The 21,748-nt window shown below is 36.5% G+C and overlaps 1 protein-coding gene across 1 annotated transcript in view; it reads right to left on the bottom strand.

Moving 5' to 3' along the window:
- LOC149074660 (tyrosine-protein phosphatase 10D-like) overlaps positions 1-21,748 on the bottom strand; it is a 403,111-nt gene that overhangs the window by 180,829 nt on the left and 200,534 nt on the right. Inside the window, exon 10 of the mRNA XM_089247098.1 lies at positions 9,828-9,971. Coding sequence (XP_089103224.1) covers positions 9,828-9,971 — 144 coding nt within the window. The remainder of the gene's footprint in view (positions 1-9,827; positions 9,972-21,748) is intronic.

Below are 21,748 nucleotides of genomic sequence, written 5' to 3'. Positions count from 1 at the left end.
TACTAACATCAAATTAACCGCGTTTTTCTCGACGAGAGAAAACACGGAAGACTGAACCAAGACTGACCAACGACTAACCAAAACTGACTAAAGAATGACCAACCCACCGACGTTTCGAGGGTATAAGTAAAATGACAAGTGGGCGTGGCTTCGAAAATGCGCACACTTTGATTCGTGGCGTAAATTTTTATGACATCAATTTTGACCAATTAAGGTGAAAGGGCAAGTCAAAATCTGGACAAAAATAATGCCCTGAACGAAACTTTCTTCCTACGGGGAGATTCTTCTGATCCCAAGGACAATGCACTAAATGTTATACAAAAAGGAAAACGCTTAATTATGCACACACATCATTAAAAAAATACAAAACAAATTTGACCATTAGATGGAAAATTAATTCCGCGTTCCAATGATAGGTCACATGACATACTTCGAGGCATAATTAATGATACAGGAAGAATTTCGTCATATGACAAAGAAAATTAAAAAAATTAATTAACACATGATTTTAAATTCAAGATGACACATAGAATACACTTTCGTGAATTATCTAAATATTTTCCAATCAGAATTATTATTCAAATTCAACGTTAACAAATATCAACGGCACGTGTGTAAGTTTCCATTTAAAAAAAAAAATTATTAATGAATTACTTAATTAATGACTCCACAAAATAGATCAGCATGTATGTCTCATCCTCCAGAAAAATTCTGATGACGTTGCAAAAAGTTTCAAACACGAAAAGCGGTAATTTTGTGTGTTTCCCCTCTGCAAAAATAAACAAACAAACAAAAAAAAATATTCTCTCCACGTCACCTTCGAGATCGGAAACGAAAGTTCGAAAAATGGCCATCTCCTGCTTCACTATCCTGGAACAAATTTAAATTTTTACAAACTCTTAATTTTTCCAACGAAGATGCCTCAAAATCGGTTCACTGTTGACACCAAGGAGCAAAATTTCCAGGGGATTAATTTAGAATAATCGGTCAAGATATCAGGATCGTGTGGAAAATCAAAATTTCGAAAACACATACCGTGTGTACAAAAAAATATGTGTGTAACCCACTCGTTTTCCCAACTGAAAAAGGACAACAAACTAATTTTCTTACAACACAAAACACATGACACATATCTACTATTTGACACAAAAATATGACACATAAATATGATATGAATAACTCTCGATTACAAAAACACTATGTCATATGTCAAAAGAGGGGGAAAAGTGTGGCATGACTTTTCCACCTTGACAGAAGAGTGATTGCTCCTCCAGTCAAAATTTTACCTATAATGGCACCTATTCTCCTAAATTACCTTTGATTTTTAAAAAGACTTGAAAAAAAAATTGAATTTTGCATTTTCTACTTTCATTGACTAAAATGATGAGAGAGAAAAAAAAATCTAAATTTATATGTACCTCTCACAGTTTCATGTGTGAACTGTGAACTCCAGTTGTGAAACTGTGTACTAGTCCTTTAAGAGAAGAAAGAAAACAAAGTGGAGGTTTCCATTACCATTTTCAAAAATTGCTCTCAAGCTCTTCATCTGGAAGCAGGTTCAAATCAACCTCTGTTCCCAACTTTATTAAAGGACAGAATCTTGCCTGTTTCTTGCTGAAACTTTTTTCCCCACTATTGGTCATTCTTAGTAGAGCTCCAAGAAATACCTTTCATAGGTGCCTCAGTTCTGAGGATATGGCATTCATGAAATGCTCATTCTGTTCTGAAGGGCCACCAAGAGCATTGACTAAGGTGCCTTCCAAGAAATTAGGCACATGAACTTATTGTGGAGAAACCACTGAACCTATAAAGTAATGGCTAGGATTCAGGTTCCAAGAAGCATCACCTTTTCTTTGGGGGCCATAGAGCTTGAGCTCCTATAAATACTACCTTATGTGTAAAAGAGTTGGCCAGATTCAGAGTATCCTGAAATGCCACTTTATCTATGCCACTCTTTGCAAGAGCTATTAGCTTGTGTGTAAGGTAGTGTCAAAGACTAGGAAAAGGTGAAACTGCTGAGCTTTTGAGCCCAAAAAAAAACCCAAGGTCAAACACAAAAGGGGTTCTGGGGAAGAGTTTTTCTTAAAGGTGGGTGAAATGAAAACCTATAATCTTAGGTCAATAGCATTCTGAAATGCAGAAAATTAGTCATCTATATTTGTAAGATAATGCATAATTTTGTGTTGAAATGCAACTTTCTCAGAATCATTATATTTTTTCATGGTGTAGTTTCTCTCTTGTTTGAATCACTCTCTCATCATTATGTATATACATAAGTGTGCTGAATCAGAAATTTTTCCCTGGAAAAAGTTATGACCGGCGTGTTTGTTAACTCATGACATGACCAATTAATCCAGCGTTTCTTAAATTACGAGGCATCTGTGGCCCGACTTTGTCATTGTTTACCTGTGGCTGGCCCAGAATAGCCTAATGCAGGGGTTCTCGAAAATTTTCCACCCGAGACACCCCTTTCTCCTATTCAATGCTTATCTGCGAGCTTCTCTCTGCTCCTTAGAGCTTTTAAACAAAAATATTTTAGAAAAACCTTTGTCAGGGTCAATGCTCTGTGGCGTCCCTGAAAAACGTTGGAAGGGTACTAGGCCACTACAGCACGCAGTTTGAGAACCCCTGACCTAATGTAAAAAAGAACCACTTCAAAGAACTGAATAAGCAAGCATCAATATATCAACGCGTTGTAACGCCCCTCAAAAAATGTTGAAGATGAGTCACAAACGTGATGCACACTTTGAAAATCTGTTGAATATTTCCAAAATAAAATACTAATATAAATGTACTATACAAAGGTGCTGCTGTTCTCTAATTTACTTGGGTCCCGTGACCCAGATTGTCAAAATCTGGGTTCTTTAAGAGTAAAAGTGGGTCCCTCTCGAAAAAATCATAACACTCACTGCTACCCATGTGAATCAAATACTTCATTTCTAAAAAAATGTTCAATCCAGAGGTTCACTGAAAAAAAAAGTTAATTTACCAGCTTATAACTATGTTCTTTTACTTTCGTTGTCTAATAATAGAGAAAGCTTGCAAAGAAACCTATTAACAACACTGAGAATTTAACACATGTAATAAATCAAAAACAAATGTAATTAAATTAGGCAAATTTATGTATTTACTAATAAAATCAATGCATATATTCTTTTCAATTCGGAAATACTTAGCTCTTTCAATAACATATTCAGATCGAATTCGAAGCATATGAGATTTTGAAGTTTATCCTCCAATTCCCTTATCATATAACTATTTGCAAAACGATTTCCTGTGGTGGAATGATATTTTTTTCTCTCTCCTTGAGATGGTCCACAACTCTGATCTACCACCATTTAACTGCCACACATTTTCACTTATGAAAATATGTGGAGTATATCTCCCATATGGGCAGGGCCATATTAACGTTTTTGCTGCCTGTGGGTTATACAAATTTTGCCCCCCCCCATGCCATTACTAATAAATAAAAAAACCAAAAGACAAAATAGTGGTATTGTATATAGTTGCGCCTAGATTTTACTTTTCTGTCCTGTATTTATGTCCTATTCCTATCCGTAATGATTGCCATATAACGGGTGGGGTGCTCAACCTCTGGCACGTAGGCGTCTACCCATCGATCAAAAACACTGATTAATTTAATTCCATTCCACAATGTACAGTGCATGCTTTCTGCGTACTTGGTTATAGTCTAGCAACAAAATTAATAATGCATTACATAATATCTATACATATTACCTTCAACCGCATGTCCCAAAGTGTATTTTGAAATAATGAAACACTTTTTCAAAATTGTTTCGTAGACTGATTAAAATTCTAGACGGGGCCGCCAGTGGGTTGTGTCTTTTGTTTCTGTATTTCATTGTGCATATTTTTTTATTGCAGTACATATAGTTTAATATAGTCTTTCTTGGAATAATCGCCACATGAATGCATGCGTAGCTGTATCAGAAAAACCCCCCATCAATATATCACATTTTGCTTATGAACTTAACACATAAGGCCATCCGCTGCACATTTCTGACATACAATTTATTAAATACTTTGTTTTAATTTCGGAAAAAAATACTTGCTAAATGTCCAGTAATGCTTATCAAATGCTTGCCAATTTTTAAAATGCTACTCTGTGAATTGAGAGTTGAATATTATGTGATGCAGTAGGCATGGCCCCCACATCCTGGAGCAGGGTCCCTAGGCTGCAATATTTTGAGGGCCCCCTAGATCAGACTTTCATGGGTCCCTTTATAATGAATTTATAACGTGAAAAAACAAAAAATGATGAGAATCGTCCTAGAGCCCTGTCAGACCCACCCTTGTGGAGAGCCATGGCAACAGGCCAATCTCTTGAAAATTGTGTTTTTTGAAATGAAAATGAACATATGTGCAGCTTCTCTCGCTAAAATCAACACGTAGACAACGTGATGCTCATTCCATGAACTAAAGGGATTAATTTAACATAAGAATTAAAATACTATGTATATGTAAAAGGCGCTGTCTATTTTTGTCAATATTGAGATAACGCTATTAATTTGATGTGTTTTTGATGTTCTATACCTATGTGTATAGTGTAGCAAGTCCTATTTTAATAAATAACAGATATTCACTTTAAAAACACTTTAAATGGCTCTCTGTAAAATTTCCCTTTTGATACATGGTGCCAATTATCTCCAGTATACAGAAATAGTTCAAACTGCAAATGCAAAATGTAAACTGTTCACATGTCGTGTTTGTTACTCATAAGAATATAAAGATTGCAGAGAAAACACGATTTAATTGTTGTTCCTGTATTAAGACCAAGATGTGAGCAAATTTCTTAAACGAGCACTAGTTCAAACTTTTTTCAATTTATAGATGTATCGTATAAAAACATACACGTCTTTTATATATACACCTTATTGATTACAAGTATTACAGAGGACTCAAAATTACCTAAGACTGAATTGTGGCGATTGTTCATAAATTATCATTAAAGAAAACTCTCACAAAATACAAAACGTAAGAACTTATCAGAAATGAGTGGCTATATTTGATATTTACTTACCTATGAAGAGGAGCTTTTTCCATTTTTTTGGTAATCCTGCGTTTATAACCAAATGTAGTTTTGCAATACTGTATACAATTCATAAAAATGTGGGTTCTGCCAAGCATATGTTCCTTTTTTTTTTTTAGGAACTTGTCACATGAGAAGAGCTGTCCTTATAGGCCCAGTAAAAGGAATCGCGTGACTCCGCTCCGCCTACCATCAGAGCCGCAACTAGAAGCTTGGTCAGCAGGGGCAAGCATGCATTTTGGCGCTTCCTTGTAATGTTGAAAGAGAGGTAAAAGTGTGAAATTTGCACCCCTTCTGGTCCAGTGCCTGGGACAGCAGAACTACCTGCTCCCCCCTAGTTACGGCCCTGCCTACCATTCTGTACCATGATTTCTTAAATACACATATACTGTGCACAATGCCTGCTTAAGTTTTTCAACTTCATGCGGAATCCCCCCCTTTAAACAGTTTCTCCAAAGTAAGCCGGTAGACCATCATACATAAAAATTATTTCAATCGATTCCATACACTGCCACTTTCACTTCAATTTGGAAGATGAGCAGTGGCATTTCAAACATGCCTCAGACATACATAAATGCATTATGGACACATACGACAATTTCCAGTTCACACCAATTCGTTTGAAGAAGCGTTCCCAAACCTTTTTGGATTCATGGCATTCAAGAGACTACTGGATTGCAGATGTACAAGCAGAAAGTGATAGCCACTGTGCGGGCATAATGATGGACTCATATCGCAATGATTCCAGTTTGAAACCTACTAGCGGCAGAGTGGTGATTGACTGGAGTGAGTGAGTTTTTTTTTGTTTTTTTTTCCAATATCTGAATATGAAAATGGTAGCCGATCTTTTGTTTGACAAGTTTTCCCACAAAGAGTAGGCAGGCCTTTCACCATGGTATTTGCATAACACGAAACTTCACACATCTCTGCCAGTTTTACTTCTAATATGGAAAACAGATGTCAAAACTTCTCGAACACAAACCATGCATAACTAGGACTAGTAGTAGTGTATCAGTGCTTACACTAAGAGTAAGGTGTTGCCCTGGTTTTCAAAAATTCCATTCCTCTCACTGAAATGCCCTTGCACACTGACCTTGAGATTGTTGCAGCTGAATGGCGCCACCCAAACTGTTTTCCCCTAGCCATTTTTTCCCTCTATATACCTCCCTCCCCAGATCTATACCTTTTTGACGAACTTGAACTTATTCTTGAAAAATTCTCCCACACACATTCCTCAATTCTCACTGGAGATTGGAATCTTCCAGGCATTGACTGGATAAATATGCATTCTAACTCTGGCAATCACCGAATTAATAATAAAGTTCTTGACATTTTCCTTAAATTCAATCTTGTCCAATCTATCTTAGAACCAACTCGAATTACATCTCACTCCAGTTCAATTCTGGATGTCATTGTCACTTCCAATTGGATTCCAGTTCTTGCCACCTCCATCTTTGAGGGTTGCTCTGACCACAAAATCCCCTCCATTGATTTTTCCCTTCAGCAATCTATTCCCTCCTACAAACTTACCAACGAACCAAATTTTAATAAGGCCAACTACCCCCTTATGCGAAATATTCTTTGATCCCACTTCTCAGATTTCTTATCGCTTTCCTTCTCCAACAACATTCATACTTTGTGGGCCACTTTCAAATCGACAATCCTCAAATGCTTAGCTACAGTTCCCAGTAAGAATGTTTCATCTAAGTACATTTACAACCCATAGATCAATAGAGATATCACCCATTTAAAGAGAAAAATTCGTCGTACCGCCCTCAAATACAAAGTAAACAAATCCCACTCACTTAAATCCGCAAATTCTGCCTACACCCATAACCTTAAAGACCTCATTTCTTTTCAAAAAACCAAATATCTTTTTCACTTTCTACCAAATTATCTCAAAAACAATCCCTCTAAGTTTTGGAACTTCCACCGTCCTAAATCAGCTGGCCCCCATCTCTCAAAACTTCAACTAAAGATGTATTTTTTTCCTGCAAATATCACCACTGCGTTCAATTTAGCATTCTGCTCAATTTCTTCATTGGATCCCCCACCCCCCACAATTCTCATTCACTGACTCCATTCACAACTCTAACCCGATCTTTATCTCTAGTGAGGGCATCATTAAATTACTGAAAAAACTCAAACCTTGCTCTTTGGGCCCGGATGGAATCTAACTACATTTTCAAATTCTGTGCTGAAGTAATATCGCTGACTATGTTGATTATTTTAAATGTTTTTCTAAATTCCTCCATTTTACCCTCTGACTGGAAAACAAACAAAATCATTCCAATTCACAAATTTGGGCCTCTTACCGATCCCCTCAATTTCAGACTTATTGCAATCACTTCATTTTGCTGTGAGATTCTTGAACACATCATAGCAAAGGAAATCCGCGCTGATCTTGACTTCATAAAATTTTTCTTCTTTAATCAGCATGGTTTTAGACGTTCTCTCTCCACCTCTTCTCAATTGGTCTTTTTCATCCATGATCTCCCGGGAGCCATTGATAAAAACTTACAAACTGATGTCATCTTCTTAGATTTCTCAGAAGTATATGACAAATTCCCCCATGATAAATTACTTTTTAAACTTTCCACACTCGGCTTAAACGTTCAATTGCTTAATTGGTTGGAAGCCTTATAAAATATTGCAAACAATATGTCCATTTCAAACACTCACTTCTATTAATATTTATTAACGACTTCCCTGTAGCCCTCTACTGTACCACCAGAATCACGATCTATCGCACCATAAATCACGAGTCAGACCATGAACTTCTCCAACGCAATCTCAATTCCATCTCCCAATGGTGCTCCACATGGCAAATGCCTCTCAACATCTCTAAAACGGTTCTCATAAGGATTTCACGTAAAATCTCACCTTTTGAATTTTCATACTCCTTCAATAACTCCTCCATATCCCAGGTTTCTCAATATAAATACCTTGGGGTTATCATTTCAGCAGACCTGCACTGGAAGAAAGAACCTTATACAGCATGGACGGAGATACGGGGGGGGGGGGATGTGAAGTTGACTGATCTAATGTATATATGCATATATGAATTGACATCATCGTGTAGTGCCACCCCCCAGACTTCCAAGTCAATCTCCGCCTATGGTTGACAGTAATCAGAGGAAGCTTCGCTCACTTAAGGACCGAAAGGCTGAAATTATTTCGGCAAAAATTATGACACTTTTTTATTAAGATATTGATTTCTCAAGTCCTCCAGAAAAAATACCTAGTACAAAAGTTTAATGACTTCCAACGACTCCAAATACGTCTACATACGATCACAGGATACATGCTACCATAAAGCCGGGTTTTCCTAGAAGTGGGTTGTTGCAATACCTTCTACAGCAGAAGGACTTCTACTCTAGAAATAGGTATTGGTTGGTTGTTGGGGGCCAGAGCGTGTCGACTGAGCTGAAGAAAAAAAACAACGATCGGAAGTTCATTTTGAACTCTAGTTTTTATTCCATAAAAGTTGCAAGGAAATAAAACAAGATCATTTACGATCATAAAAGAAATAAATAAATAAAACGGCCGACAAATAACCGGTAATCTCAGGGAGAAAAAAAACAATCCCGACATAGACGCGGAAAAAAACCAGCCTACAGTACAAAGCCGAGCTCCCGTGAGGGTGAGAGCATGCCGCCAGCGATTTACATATCGCGTCGGGCTGAGCTGTTCCACGTGCAGAGAATAAAAAGGGAAAAAAACATTCCAACATAGGTTTTTGGCGGCGCATGAACCGAACTGTATCATTTCGCGTAGACAGAAACGTTTCACATAATCACACTACGCGTTTGTGTATTCCTACCATGGCGCATCAGCTCACGGCCCTGCTATCAGCTACTCTGTCATCTGCATGCTCCGGTTTGAAGGGGAGCATCGAGCTCGATGAAAGGAAGTGAAAGAAAACAAAAATGAAGAGAAGATCGGTAAAACGAGTGGCGCACAACGCATTTGTCTCCTCCAGAAACAGTCGGCCAATCACGCCCGACGTAAAACACTGCCGTGTGAGGCTTGTTGCGCTCTCTAGGAAAACAGTTGAACTTGTTTTCTTATTATTGGTGAGTGGACGGCGTGTCACGCTGGGCAATTCACTTTGCACGCGGCACAAAAAACCTGCTCCTACGAAAACCCGGCTTAATGGGGGAAAACGTGCTTTAAATCCAATTATCCAGGGTTATTGGCTGCTAAGGCTTTTTCCCTGTGCTTTGCACTTTTTTAAGGACGTCACTTATGAAGTAAAAAAAAAAAAGTGGCGAAAACTATTTCGGAAAACACAAATTTTTCAAGGACTCTCACAGAATTCTTTTTCAAGGACTTTCAAGGCCTTGAAAATGAACTTTTTTTTTTCAAGGACTTTTCAAGGACAGTACGAACCATGATATATGACATACATATTTGTTATGGGCATCTTTTTCTCAGCCACCTCGTTGGGCATTTTGCCTGTTGTGGCGTTGTATTTGTATAAGGGGGAATTTTCAAATTATGAAATCCATGTGAGTTAGTATCAAATATGGGTATAACTAGCTTATATATGCATCATTACTGGTATATCACTTTTTATATAACATACATGTATATGTTTCTTTTCATACAAAATTTTTTTTATATAATACAAAAATCTTCATAGGTTTGAAAAAAAAACCACCTTGAACAATAAAGTTAAGATGAAAAGTACCATTTAAAACTTTAATGGTTTTCGGTTTGGTTGGAGCTATTTTATCACTCTAAACATAAAAAAAATATTTTATAGTATACTTACTAAGTTCTTTCCAAATACTAATTCCAATGGCTCGATAATGAACAACATACTGGTCAATCACAGAATCATTGGGCTTAACCCAAGTGAGTATCATAGTAGAATTACTGGCTTTGACAACTTGTACACTTTCTGGAGGTTTTGGGGCTGTAAAAAAGTTTTATGTTGACAAGATCAAAATAGGTTGATTGTGTAAAAACAATGAAATTAATGATAATTTCAATAGAAACAAATCGGGGGAAAAAAATAACAAGCATCCTTTTCCATCAAATCAACAGGAATTCAATGCTTACCTGATGTGCGGTCTTGACTTAGATGCTAAGTATTATATTATCCCTTTATTTAATAAAAAAACAGCACGCACACACGAAAAGCATATACTCACGACTTTTTTTAATTACTATCCCTACATCCAGAGGGCCTTGACTGCATGATTGTCTAGATGATGGTCACACACATCTTCCCCCTTTTTTCTTAAGTTGAGCCTATTGGGGGGGGGGGGGGTTTGAACAATCCTTCAACTTCCAGTCACATAAGGCATCCCCAACATGAATGAACGCCAGAACTTTGCCACTGGACTTATCCCGTTGCCAAGATCTTTTCCAGCCCAGCTTCATGGCAGAGTCTGGAACACTTTATTTAAGCCACCCCAACAGCTGAATTGTTGCCACTAAAATCTAATGGAGTTGCCACAGGACTTGGTTTGTCAAGTTTGTCTGGATCTAAATGTTTCAATGCAGGGAAGTCCAGTTCATGTTCTGTTTCTGGATGAAAATTCTGTGACGGGATCAGATATTTTCCATTTCTTCGACAAATCTTTTTTCCTGACTTAATCAAATAAGATCTTGGGAGTGAATTCTTTTGTATCATCACACTGGTAGCTCTTCTGTCAGTTATATATTCATACTTCTTCTCCTTCCTGTAATTCATTGAGATCTCACCCTCCATGTCTTTGGTTGTAGTTTTGGCATTGTTCTCTGACTCTTCTTTCTTTCTTGATAGTTTTTCTATCTACTGCTTGTGGTTGCAATTGAACTTTAGCTATTGGCAAAGTTGTTTTAATCCTCCTGCCCATCAACAACTCTGCTGAACTGAATCCATTATCTGGAGTTGCTCTATATACCATCAAAGCAATGTATGAATCTTCTGACTTCTTAATCAGCATTTTAACTATTTCCACAGCTGATTTAACCAATAAATTATTTGAGGAACTTTGGGCTACTAGAAAGAAATGTGTGTGAATCCATACCCTTTAGAAAATGTTTGAAATTCCAATGTTTGCACTGGATCAAACTGAGGCCCATTGTCTGATCGAACAATATCTGGAATCCCATGTCGAGCAAATATAGACTTGCAATGGTTTATGATTTCAGCAGCTGTCAGTATATCAAGTTTTATAATTTCAGGAAAATGAGAATAGTTGGATAAGAGAAGATACCATGAATTCTTGTATTTGAGCAAGTCCATACCTATGGGCAGCTCGAGCTCATCTGCTGCCCGGATGCAAAGCCTCGTGCTGCCCCTAGAGGCAACCCTGGGGAGGTTGACAGTCCTCCAGTCTTGGGGGAGCTCCAGGTAAACCAGTTTTTTCTTTTCAGAAGAAAGCCACACACCATTATTTATTGTGCAAAATGTTCATGATCATACGTTCCACTTCTAAAGTATAAGTCTCTGCTTCGTGGTCCAGAATTATTTTATCATTCTTAATAATGCCAGATAACTTAATCTTCAAAACAGCACTTATTAATAAACCCTTATCACTTGCACTTATCCTTCAAAGGTGATGTATAACAAGATTGATTTTTAAAGTATTAAGAAATTTATTTCAAAGGTGTTTCTGTTGCTCCACAGACTGGACAAGTGACAAGCCAAATTTTTCATTTGCTTCCATTCCACCATTTTGGAAAAAATACTAGGTGAGGGAATCAAAATGCACACTTGCTTCCTTGTGATAGAGTATAGGGACGGTTCTTGGGCCATGCGATGCATTGTGGCTGCACGAGGCGCCTCGTTTTCCTAAGAAAAACAACTTTTTTGTTTTGTGTTGTGGTAAGTTGTGAGGGTGGGGATGACAGGGATCCAGCCTGAGACTATTCTTATCCATTTTTCAAACTATTAATTAACTATATAGAAGGGCCCCCCCCCCACAAAAAATCTGGTTTGGAGCCCACAAAAGAATTCCGGTCTGAGGGGGACCCCTGATGCAGGATGTATGGGCCATGAGGGGGAATAAGCAAGAAGAACAAAAAAACAAGTCCTGCATAAGTAGAGATTCTGTCTCAAACCACCCCTGGTAGATTAGTTTATTGTTTCTGGTGTATCACTGTCCCATGCCCTATCTATTCCCTCAAGTTTTCTCAACATCTCTGTTGTTAAGGTATGGCTCAAAAGTGTGATGTGAATTTTTACTGCGTGAAATTGTTTTAAAATTTTGGACTGAAGTCTATGCTAATGTCGCCTTACAACATGCCACCAGGTGCACTGCAGCCCCTGCATACTTGCCATTTCCACGAAATGGTGTCAGAATGAGGAGCCTGTTCTTGAACAAAAGCTGTGTAATTTTTCACCTTTTCTTCTATTTCTTTACTTTTATTGTTTTTCTTGCCAATCGACAGAACATCTGGGTCTAGCTCCACAATTTTTAATTCAAAGATGACCTTTGTGAATCTGATTAAAAACCTCACTTGGATGTGACCAAGGAATGATGATTCTACAGCTTCTCATCACTATCCCATCCTGGATGGAGATTTCATAACAATGTTGCCAGAAAGGGAGACAAAAGGAATCAACATCTTACTTTGCAGGCCATCCCTTCATTGCTATGATGAAAGATTCTGACAAACTTTGTCAGCAAGTTATGCTTCTTTCAGTTTTTCCAGTCTTTTCAATGAAACTGGTAGAGTCTTTTTAACCCCATTTGGACATATGCATCTATTTCCTCTTCCAAATCATTTGCCTTGTTAAGATACACTTGAGGATTCTTGGATAAAGAGTCTGCTGCACACAGTTCCTCTCCTGGAATGTGAAATGTGTGATAAGCGTATCACATCATCCTCAATTTGATCCTTTGTAGCCTTGGTGACAAGTCATCCAAATGTTTACTGGAGAAGATAGGAATCAGAGGTTTATGATCACTATCTTGAAGCAAGTTCTTGTTAACTAATCCTTAAATTTTTCGCATCCCCATGCAATAGCTAAGGCTTCCTTTTTGATTTGATCCATTGTCTCAGCTGTGGTTGAAGTTCTGGAACCGTAAGCAACAACACCAATCTGACCATCATCTTGCTTTTGGCATATGGTGGCTTCCAAGCCATATGAAGATGCAGCGACAGAAACTATGGATTCCTAGTTGGGGTTGAAGATTTTAAAAACAAGATCTGATGACAGTGTCTCCTTTCATTTGAGAAAAGCATTTTGTTGAGTTTCTAATCTCAATTTTTTTTTATCTCAATTTCTGTCTTTTTCAAAAGAGGTATAGGTACTCATCTTGGCAATGTTACTGCAGATGGAACAGCATCAGGCTTGAGTTGTGTCATGGTGGGAAAAGTAGGACACTTCCCTCCCCCCCTTTGACAAATAAGCCTGTGTTTGTCATGTGAATAATATTTGAGCTTCTGTCTTTATTTTATTGTGGAAGGCTGAGCCGAATCTCGTGGTTGTCTAGTTCCTTCCCTCTAGTGTTATCATTCCGTCCAATATCATAAAATGCCCAAGATCTGAACCACAGATCGTTTGTGTAGAGTGGACACACACTCTTTATGCACACACTGTATGTGTTTCCAGAATATTAAATACTTTGCTTTGACATCTCAATCTTTTGAACTAAACAACAAATTTCTTGAATTTTTCTGATTCTTCCTGTAAAATTTTGGGAAATTCAGAGTTAAATTGAACGAGAAAATGTGTGTTCTTATGAATAATATATTCTTTCTTTTGTGAGAGAGACACACCTAATGATTCAGATAATTGGAGATATCATCGCCATATTGATGAGTCAGTTTTCTTGTTCCCACACGAACGCGTTCGGTACGTGTAAAAGGAAGATAAGATTCCCTTTCTTTTTTTTTTCTTTCTCTCTCTCTGTTTGTAATCAATTGTATATTTTTTTTTATACTTGAAAAGCCGATTTTTCGCCTTTTGCATATTCTGAGTCAATGGTTTTTTTTTTAAATAAGGGAAACAAACATTTTTGTTAATCAAGAGTTATATAATTTTGAGACCGTGTGAGTATTTCAATTAAAAAAATTTTTTTTTCCCCTTTTCTCTCCATTGTTTCCAATGCTATTATAAAGAAAAAAAAAGCTTGTGTTGTAAAATATTGTGAGGGAGAGAAACTTTTGAAATAATGTTATATATGATTGAAATTATTCTCTGTCATTGAGAAAGTGTTGAATTTGAATTTTTCTAAGAATTTCCTTTGTCTGGATTTAAATTTTTCGGCATGTCGCGAAACAAGAATATTTATATATGATGTCGCTTATCGTTGGAAAGCTAATTTTTTTCCCCACACAATGATGTTGATGTTTTTTGATTTTGATGAATATTTGTGCATTTAATCCGGAAATCAAATTGAAAATTATTGTCGTCATTATAAACTTTGCTGAAAGCCCTTCATTTTCTTAAATCGACCCCGTATTGAGAGAAGATGTTTTTCTTTTGGTTTCATGTTTGTGTTGGCGCCTCGTGATACAATTGGATAAAATTTTGGATGACGCAGTTTGCGCGACGAATTAGAGGATGCCCTTTCTCAAGCTCCGCCCATCACTCAATTTTCATATTAGCACCAGAAAACGTTGGAGGCGTGCAGTTCATTGGGATCCGTTACACGGTAAAGTACAGGGCCCTCGCGAATAAAAGTTCCCCCACGAAACTTGAAGATCCCCCGAAACTTATAATCCCAAGTCACTCAAACCCCTATTTAGTTCTGAACTGCCAAAAGAAGGATTTCTTGAAGATGCAAACTCAGAAAAAAAACTACAATCCAGTATGCAGAGCCTATTAAGTCGTCAGTGATGTCCATGCTATCCCGAGCGGTAGTGATCTAGGAAGAAGGTTTACTTGTCACCTTCGTACCGTATGGAGGAACCCAGGAGCAACTAACAGTCATAAAAGATGAAGCCCAGCAGCAGTCTCTTGCAGTCCAGTCTAAGGATGCTACTTCGTCCATGCTGCCCAGAGTGGTAGTACGACTGGAGAATTTTTGATGGTGCCTCGAATGCAAAGTATGTGCACGGACCGTCGTCCCAGCAAGTACAGAAGACTTTAGTCTTTCAAGTGTCTGGTGGCCAAGCAGATTCACCCGTCAAAGGATGACTTATGAGAAAATGAACTGTCCGTACTGAGTGTTCAAGTTGAAGGGAACTGTTCATCGAAATCCGGTTGTCAAGAATGAAGTGACCTGAATATGGGAAATAGTGAGTAAATTTTCTTTTTCAAATTTTGTTGAGTGGTTAGGCAAACCAAACTGCAGCGATATTTAGTTTTTTTTGTTTTTGCACCCAAATAATTTAATTTTCGATAAGTAAAGGAGGTATTTCAACATAGTTGTTTTTTTTTTGGTATTTTGTCTTTGGTTATATGAATATGGACTGAAAATTTCTTTGTTTATATTTTGATTGTGCTATTAGTTGAAACATTATTGAGGTTGAAAGTATTGTTTTTTTGTTTTTTTTGTGTCCAACCTTGTGAAGCAATAAAAAAAAAAGGAATTTCTTAGAATTAAATACCTTAAAGTAAATTAGACCTCTGTGTGTTGACATATTCTTTTTGTTCTTTGTGACTTAATTGTTTGGGTTAAAATACTCTAGTGCATATTCATTCAGGAGAATTACTCACCGACACACAAAGGGTTGTTGCGGACACGGTAACTACTTAAAATTGTACTCCCAACTAATATGATCACCAGGCCAAAAGTTTTCTTTCTTGGGGTACTGTCAATTTAAATAGTACTCAGTAACTTTTCAATACAACAACATAATTGATGTTTTCTTTCGAAAAGTGAATTTCATTTTCATTTTAAAATTAAGAGTAGTGAATCAAAACATTGCACCAGAACAGTTGTGTGGAATGGCATTCCTTTATGAGTCCAAGTCCGTCAAACAGTTCAGGAAACTTTTTTTGAATCTATTGCAGTAATGCGGTGAACATCACTGATATTGGATCCTAAGCCAAAGGATGTCAAAGCTGATTTCCCAAGACAGTTTCTTAAGCCATCAATGACAGATTTCTTCTGTGCATTGTTTGTTTACATAGCTCACAGGTGCTTCAAACATGCCCAGCACTTTTAAGGGAGTGTTATCTAGACCATAAAGAGTTTTATCAGCTGGTTTCAAATTTGATATCTGAATGAACTTGTGATACAAAGTTGCAGGTATCACTGTATAATCTGCTTCACTTATCTAGTCGAAATTTCAATTTATTATTTATAACATTGACAAAAACTGTCCAATCCCAGTTTGTATTGTCTTGAAAATGAAACAAGAACAAAATTTTTGAATACTGGTTTCTTTGTTAAAAAAAACGTTCCCAAAATGTCCCAGTTTCAAAAATTTGGCATCTCTGGCTAAACATAATCTTCTCACATGTTTCTGCTTGCCACACCATTTGCATGTCTCAGAATGTTAGGAATCTGAAAATTTGTTTTCTATTTCACACCAGACTTTTGTAATCAAAAGTGATTAGATTTTCTCGAAGACATTGCATGTATAGAAACTGTGGTTTCCGTTTCATTGAGTTTATGTTGCTGCTGCTTGATTCCCTAAATTCTACTACTTTCATTAGCGCACGTTTGGTATCAGATTACAACCTTTCACTCAGAGCTTTATCTTGAATACCAACAATATGATCACATATGAGTTGATCATGTATTTTCTATTATCACTATGTTCAGCATGACTGTATAGAGCAGTAATGAAGTTGTTTACTGATTCTCCTTGCTGTACATGTTTGGTGAACTGTTCTAGTTCAAAAATATCATTTTTATTAATGGAGATGGTGCAAATATTTACATAAATCTAAGCGTATAAAACTAATTTTTAAAAATGACATTAATTGGAACTTTTCTTATAAATTAAAAATTTACTGATTATATTTTATTGTATGTGTATCCCTTTCACTGAAAGAGGTTATATCAGGGTGAATTTCTAGGATAAGGAAAACATGAAACAGAAAACAGAATCCTACTTCAGTAAGGTGGAAGTAAACATAAATATACAGAGTGTATAGGTAACAGGGTGTATGACATTTTACTGGTGAACCGCTGATCTTAGAGAAATACTTGAAATACTGAGAAATATGAAGTTGGGATAAAACAGCATTAAAAATATGTAAAATGGTTTACCCATATTTAACGTTTTTCCCTAAATTTCCTTTGTTTTTCAAATTCTAATATCTCAGTGAATACTGCACTTATGTAATTTTTTTTGTTGGCAACAGGAGTCAAAGCAACAATTTTCTAATAGAGTTTTTGGGCACACTGGGACTGTATAAAAAGTTAATTTTTATCTATTTTAACAACTATACAACCACTTGCTATATCGATGACATATCTGAGTACTACACGTTATTTGGATACTTTTTTCTAATTGGAAGTACGCCTCTAGGATCAATGGTTTACCAGTAAAATACCATATGCCTTGTTACCTATGCACCCTGCATATATTATACAAGTTCACTAACAGAAGGAATGTATTAACTTAAGGGGGAACACATAGACACGAAATATATAGTTATTGAAAGAGGTAAAAGATTCAAAGAATATCCAAAGAGGGAAAAACAAGAAAATAAGCCATAAATTTTATGATGCATAACTAGTTGAAAGTAAATAATGGTTGGCATTTTCTTAATTAGATATAAAATTACCAACAAGTGTTGAAAAAAAATTTATTTTTAAGTAATTTTAAAATAGAATACATCCTGGATAAATTTGATTGTCAGTATCATGGCAATAAAAATCCTTCAATTACCAGTTTATAACATATAATTCTGAAATTTATTATTTTAATTAAACTCAATATCAATAATTGAAATTATCAACAACTTTATTTTCAATTAAAAACACTAATTTTATTTAGAATTGTGATGAATTTTAAGAAAGCCGAACATGCTATATTCAGCCAAATCACTATTTGTCCCACCCCTACTTATTAACAATGAAATGATCACTAAACTTCTTCACAATGAGTTCATAGTTTCGACTTTTAACATCAGTCAACTCAAAAGAAGTGCAAATGTCCTCAGCTTGTTCGCCCATAATATAAATCAGCAAGTTTATCTGCTCTTTCCTGTCTTTGCAGAAAGTTCAGAAATTATCTGGAATCTCTGGAAGAGAGTTATCCATCTTGACCAGTTAGCAGGTGTTGCAATTTTTTTGCATACTTTTCCAGTTGGTTCATCTGTACTGCTGGAATTGCAAAAGTGCTCTGGATGAACCCTGTTCACTTTTCAGATTGACAGTCAATTGCAACTATTGATTTTTACCTACTTCACATGTGTATTATCACTTTTTCCTGTTGCTAATTTGTTATGCTCTTCTACCGCTGCCACCATGTTGTATTATCACTTTATTTAACTAACCCATCCAGTGTTACTGACCTAAATTATGTTATGTTATGTGTAATATTACGTTGGAAATTCTACGGAATAAATACAAACACCATTTTTTTGCTCACCAAGTATTTGCCAATTTGAGATAAGAATGTAACCTTGAAATTTTTTTGTGTAAGTAAATAAAGACTCATTTTTCACTCAAAATCTTTTTTTCCTATGCTTGTGGGATTGTACATAAGAAAATTTTCGCAGAGAAAGGATTTAAAACTAGTGCCGTTATAAAATTGGAAATGATATCATGTACAATATGCAAATGTGTGAAGTTATTGGAAATATTGTTGGGCAGGAGGCTAAACCCAACATTTTTACAGGTATTATCGATATCATAGCAAATATTGAATGGGCTCGGGCTCATGGACCAGATACAAGTCCATACGCTTACGCTAACTAGCAATAGTTTCATAGTTCGCTAGAAATTTATTTGACGTCATATATTATCTGCTCATTGTATTATATTTAATGATGTGGTTTTTTTTCATAAGACAATGCTTGAGAATAAATTTCAAATTTTTTATTTGCCATATGTTTCATCCCGTGTCTGATTTACGCATGGTGATAGAATATAAAAACTTGTGTTTAATTATTTGCAGCAAGTTACTATAAAAAATTAATGATGACTGGGGCGATTACAACTAATTACCAGATTATCACTTTCACCGTAACATGTATACAATACTTTTTATTTATATGATATAATAGCATGTACAGGGTATCCATAATTAAAAGACCCTATTTTGAAGTAGCCTACATGCAAAACCAGTCATCAGAAAATTGTGAAATTTTGAGGACAACTTCATGAAGTAATGGGAATTTGTTTCGGGGGGGGGGGGGGAAGGAATTAGTTGCACATGATGCCACCAGAAGGTGTTTTATTAAGAAATGACACATTTAGACAAATGTTTATAATTTTAACAATTTCTAAACACTTTTACAATTGTTACTGCAACAAAACATGTTTCACATGATGGCCATCATTTTCAGATACCATGTGAAATTGCAAGATGGCATGTTCCACAACTGACCAAAGTTTGTGTAGGAAAATGTTCAGCACATGGTGCAAAATGCTGCCTTTAAGGTCAGGTAAAGTTATTGGATTGTAACGGTTTACCAGATGTTTCATATGCCTCCAAAGACAAAAACTGCATGGATTAAGGTCCGAGGATCGGGGAGGCCATAGATTAGCAGGGTGTCTACCACATATCAAAAGCAAAAGTTGGTGACTTTTTGGTGATCTTTACTCGTTTGAAATAATGAATCACAGTGGACGGTTTTTGCATATGAGTGGTTCCCAAACTGAGAGTTGCGACCCCCTAGGGGGGTTTGTGTTAATGAAATATAGGGGGGGGGACATGAGTAAAATTAGTAAATTTACATTATAGAAACACAAGAAATCAATTTTAATCTTTTGCAACTTTTCATGGGACATGATGAGGTCAATACATATATACACATTTTATTTTGATCAACCATACAGATCTTTGATGCAGGAGGGAGGTTGGCTGCAGCCCCTTCATGTTCCCATGTTATCCACCCATATTAAACACTGTCTTACAACACAAAAAGAAATCAAATGTGTATTAGAGTCTTATTACTGAGAAAATTTTCAGTTTGTTCATTTTTGCAGCACCACAGTCATTTTGTGCCCACAATGGTTTATTCAAATGAAACTTAGTAAAGCCAATTATAACTGAGAATTAGAACACAGTCCTCAGTAGCGTTGAAACCAGGGGTGCTGTGGGTGCTTGAGCACTCATGGTAATAGGTGACATAGGTCTCAGTACCCCAGAATTTATTCACAAATTGAAATTTCCTATATACAAAGCTCAAGACGAGTGAGCACTCAATGATTTGAAACACCTCTAATGCCAGTCTTGTTAAATTGTGCAGTGGGAAGATGTGATAAAAAAAAAATTTCTTCTTTATGTCTTAAGCAAATGATTGATTATGCTCATCTCTCAGCAACCGGTCGACTTCATGAAGGGAAAGAATTTGCATGTCTATAAAGGATGATTCTTGATCTGAATTCAATTTCAGCACAGTTTAATTGCAGTTCAGTTATCTGCCATGTTTGTTGTTATGTCTCGTCACTTACTTTCCTGCTAAGTCTGATATGAAATAAAACTTGTTATTCAAAAATCGGGTTCTTATTGAACGACATTGCACACTGTGCTAACAAGATGCTCATCTTCCACTATGAAGGTTAAGGTTCTAATCCAGGCATAGAACGTCAGAAGCAAGTTTTTTACCTACCGAGCCAGGGGCGTCCACCGATGGAGGGAGTCTTCATTTCCGACCCAGATCCACTGGTTGGAAATTGCTGTATGGCGATATATGACCAAAATTGGTGTGCTGTAGTCTTGTTAAACTGAACACGTTTGTATATATATTAGGCACCTCAGCTGTAGATGGTCATTCATCTACAACACATATGAATCAATAAAATTTAATGCTTTCAAATAGTTTTAAAATATTTCTCAGGTCTGCATCCATTTTGTTACTTTTGGGTACTCTCCAGGCCGATCATAAAATGCTTAGACAAGATCAATTTCTATTTGGCGCAAGTGGGTACATAAATAAAATTATGATACACATGGTCAAATGAAATACTAAATGTTCTTGCCCTCTGGTATTAGATCAGGGCTGGAAAAAATTTACATGCCCCGTCAAGCATGCGACTTACAACAATACATGCCAGAATCAATATTCTACATGTCCAAAAAATATTGCTAAATATATTTACTAGATATACTTTCACCGGGAGAGGGGGGGGGACCCTTATCCGACTACAATAATAAAACCAATTTTTTTTTTTAATTTATAAAAACTTTGTTTTTAACACTAGAAAGATGGATCGTGAGAGTATACCTAGAAAGACGGGATGGGGTCAAAATGACCCCCATAGTTTTTTGCAATTTTCGGATACCTTAATGTTTCAAATCACGGTATATCATTTTTAAAACAAACCCCAGTAGCACAACGGTATCGGCATGCGTCGGATCGACGTCGATGCGACGCCGGTTCGTCGAATGGATACCGAGCGTCGAAAGAGGTCGGAAATTTCTACGTGTCCGATACCGAACGGTATAGTAAAAATGTATTCAGTCAGTAAACGCCAAAATACCTTCATTTTTTTCTCCAAAATAGTTTTACTCTTACTTTTACAGCATTTCGTTTCGAAGGAGAATATCTTAAACGATAATTTGTTTCTTTTGAAATAATCTAAATTTTTCGCCCATCATAACGTCGCACTTGCCATTTATAACGACCGACAACGACAAAGAATGGTATAGGACACTACGCGTTTTCCCCCTCTTCCC

The sequence above is a fragment of the Pholcus phalangioides genome, unplaced genomic scaffold, assembly GCF_987345545.1.
Source record: "Pholcus phalangioides strain wild (caught in Gottingen) unplaced genomic scaffold, Ppha-v1.0 ptg000017l_1, whole genome shotgun sequence".
Classification (NCBI taxonomy): Eukaryota; Metazoa; Arthropoda; class Arachnida; order Araneae; family Pholcidae; genus Pholcus; species Pholcus phalangioides.
The sequence above is the reverse complement of the archived record's forward strand: the minus strand, read 5'-3'. Positions and strand labels throughout refer to the sequence as shown.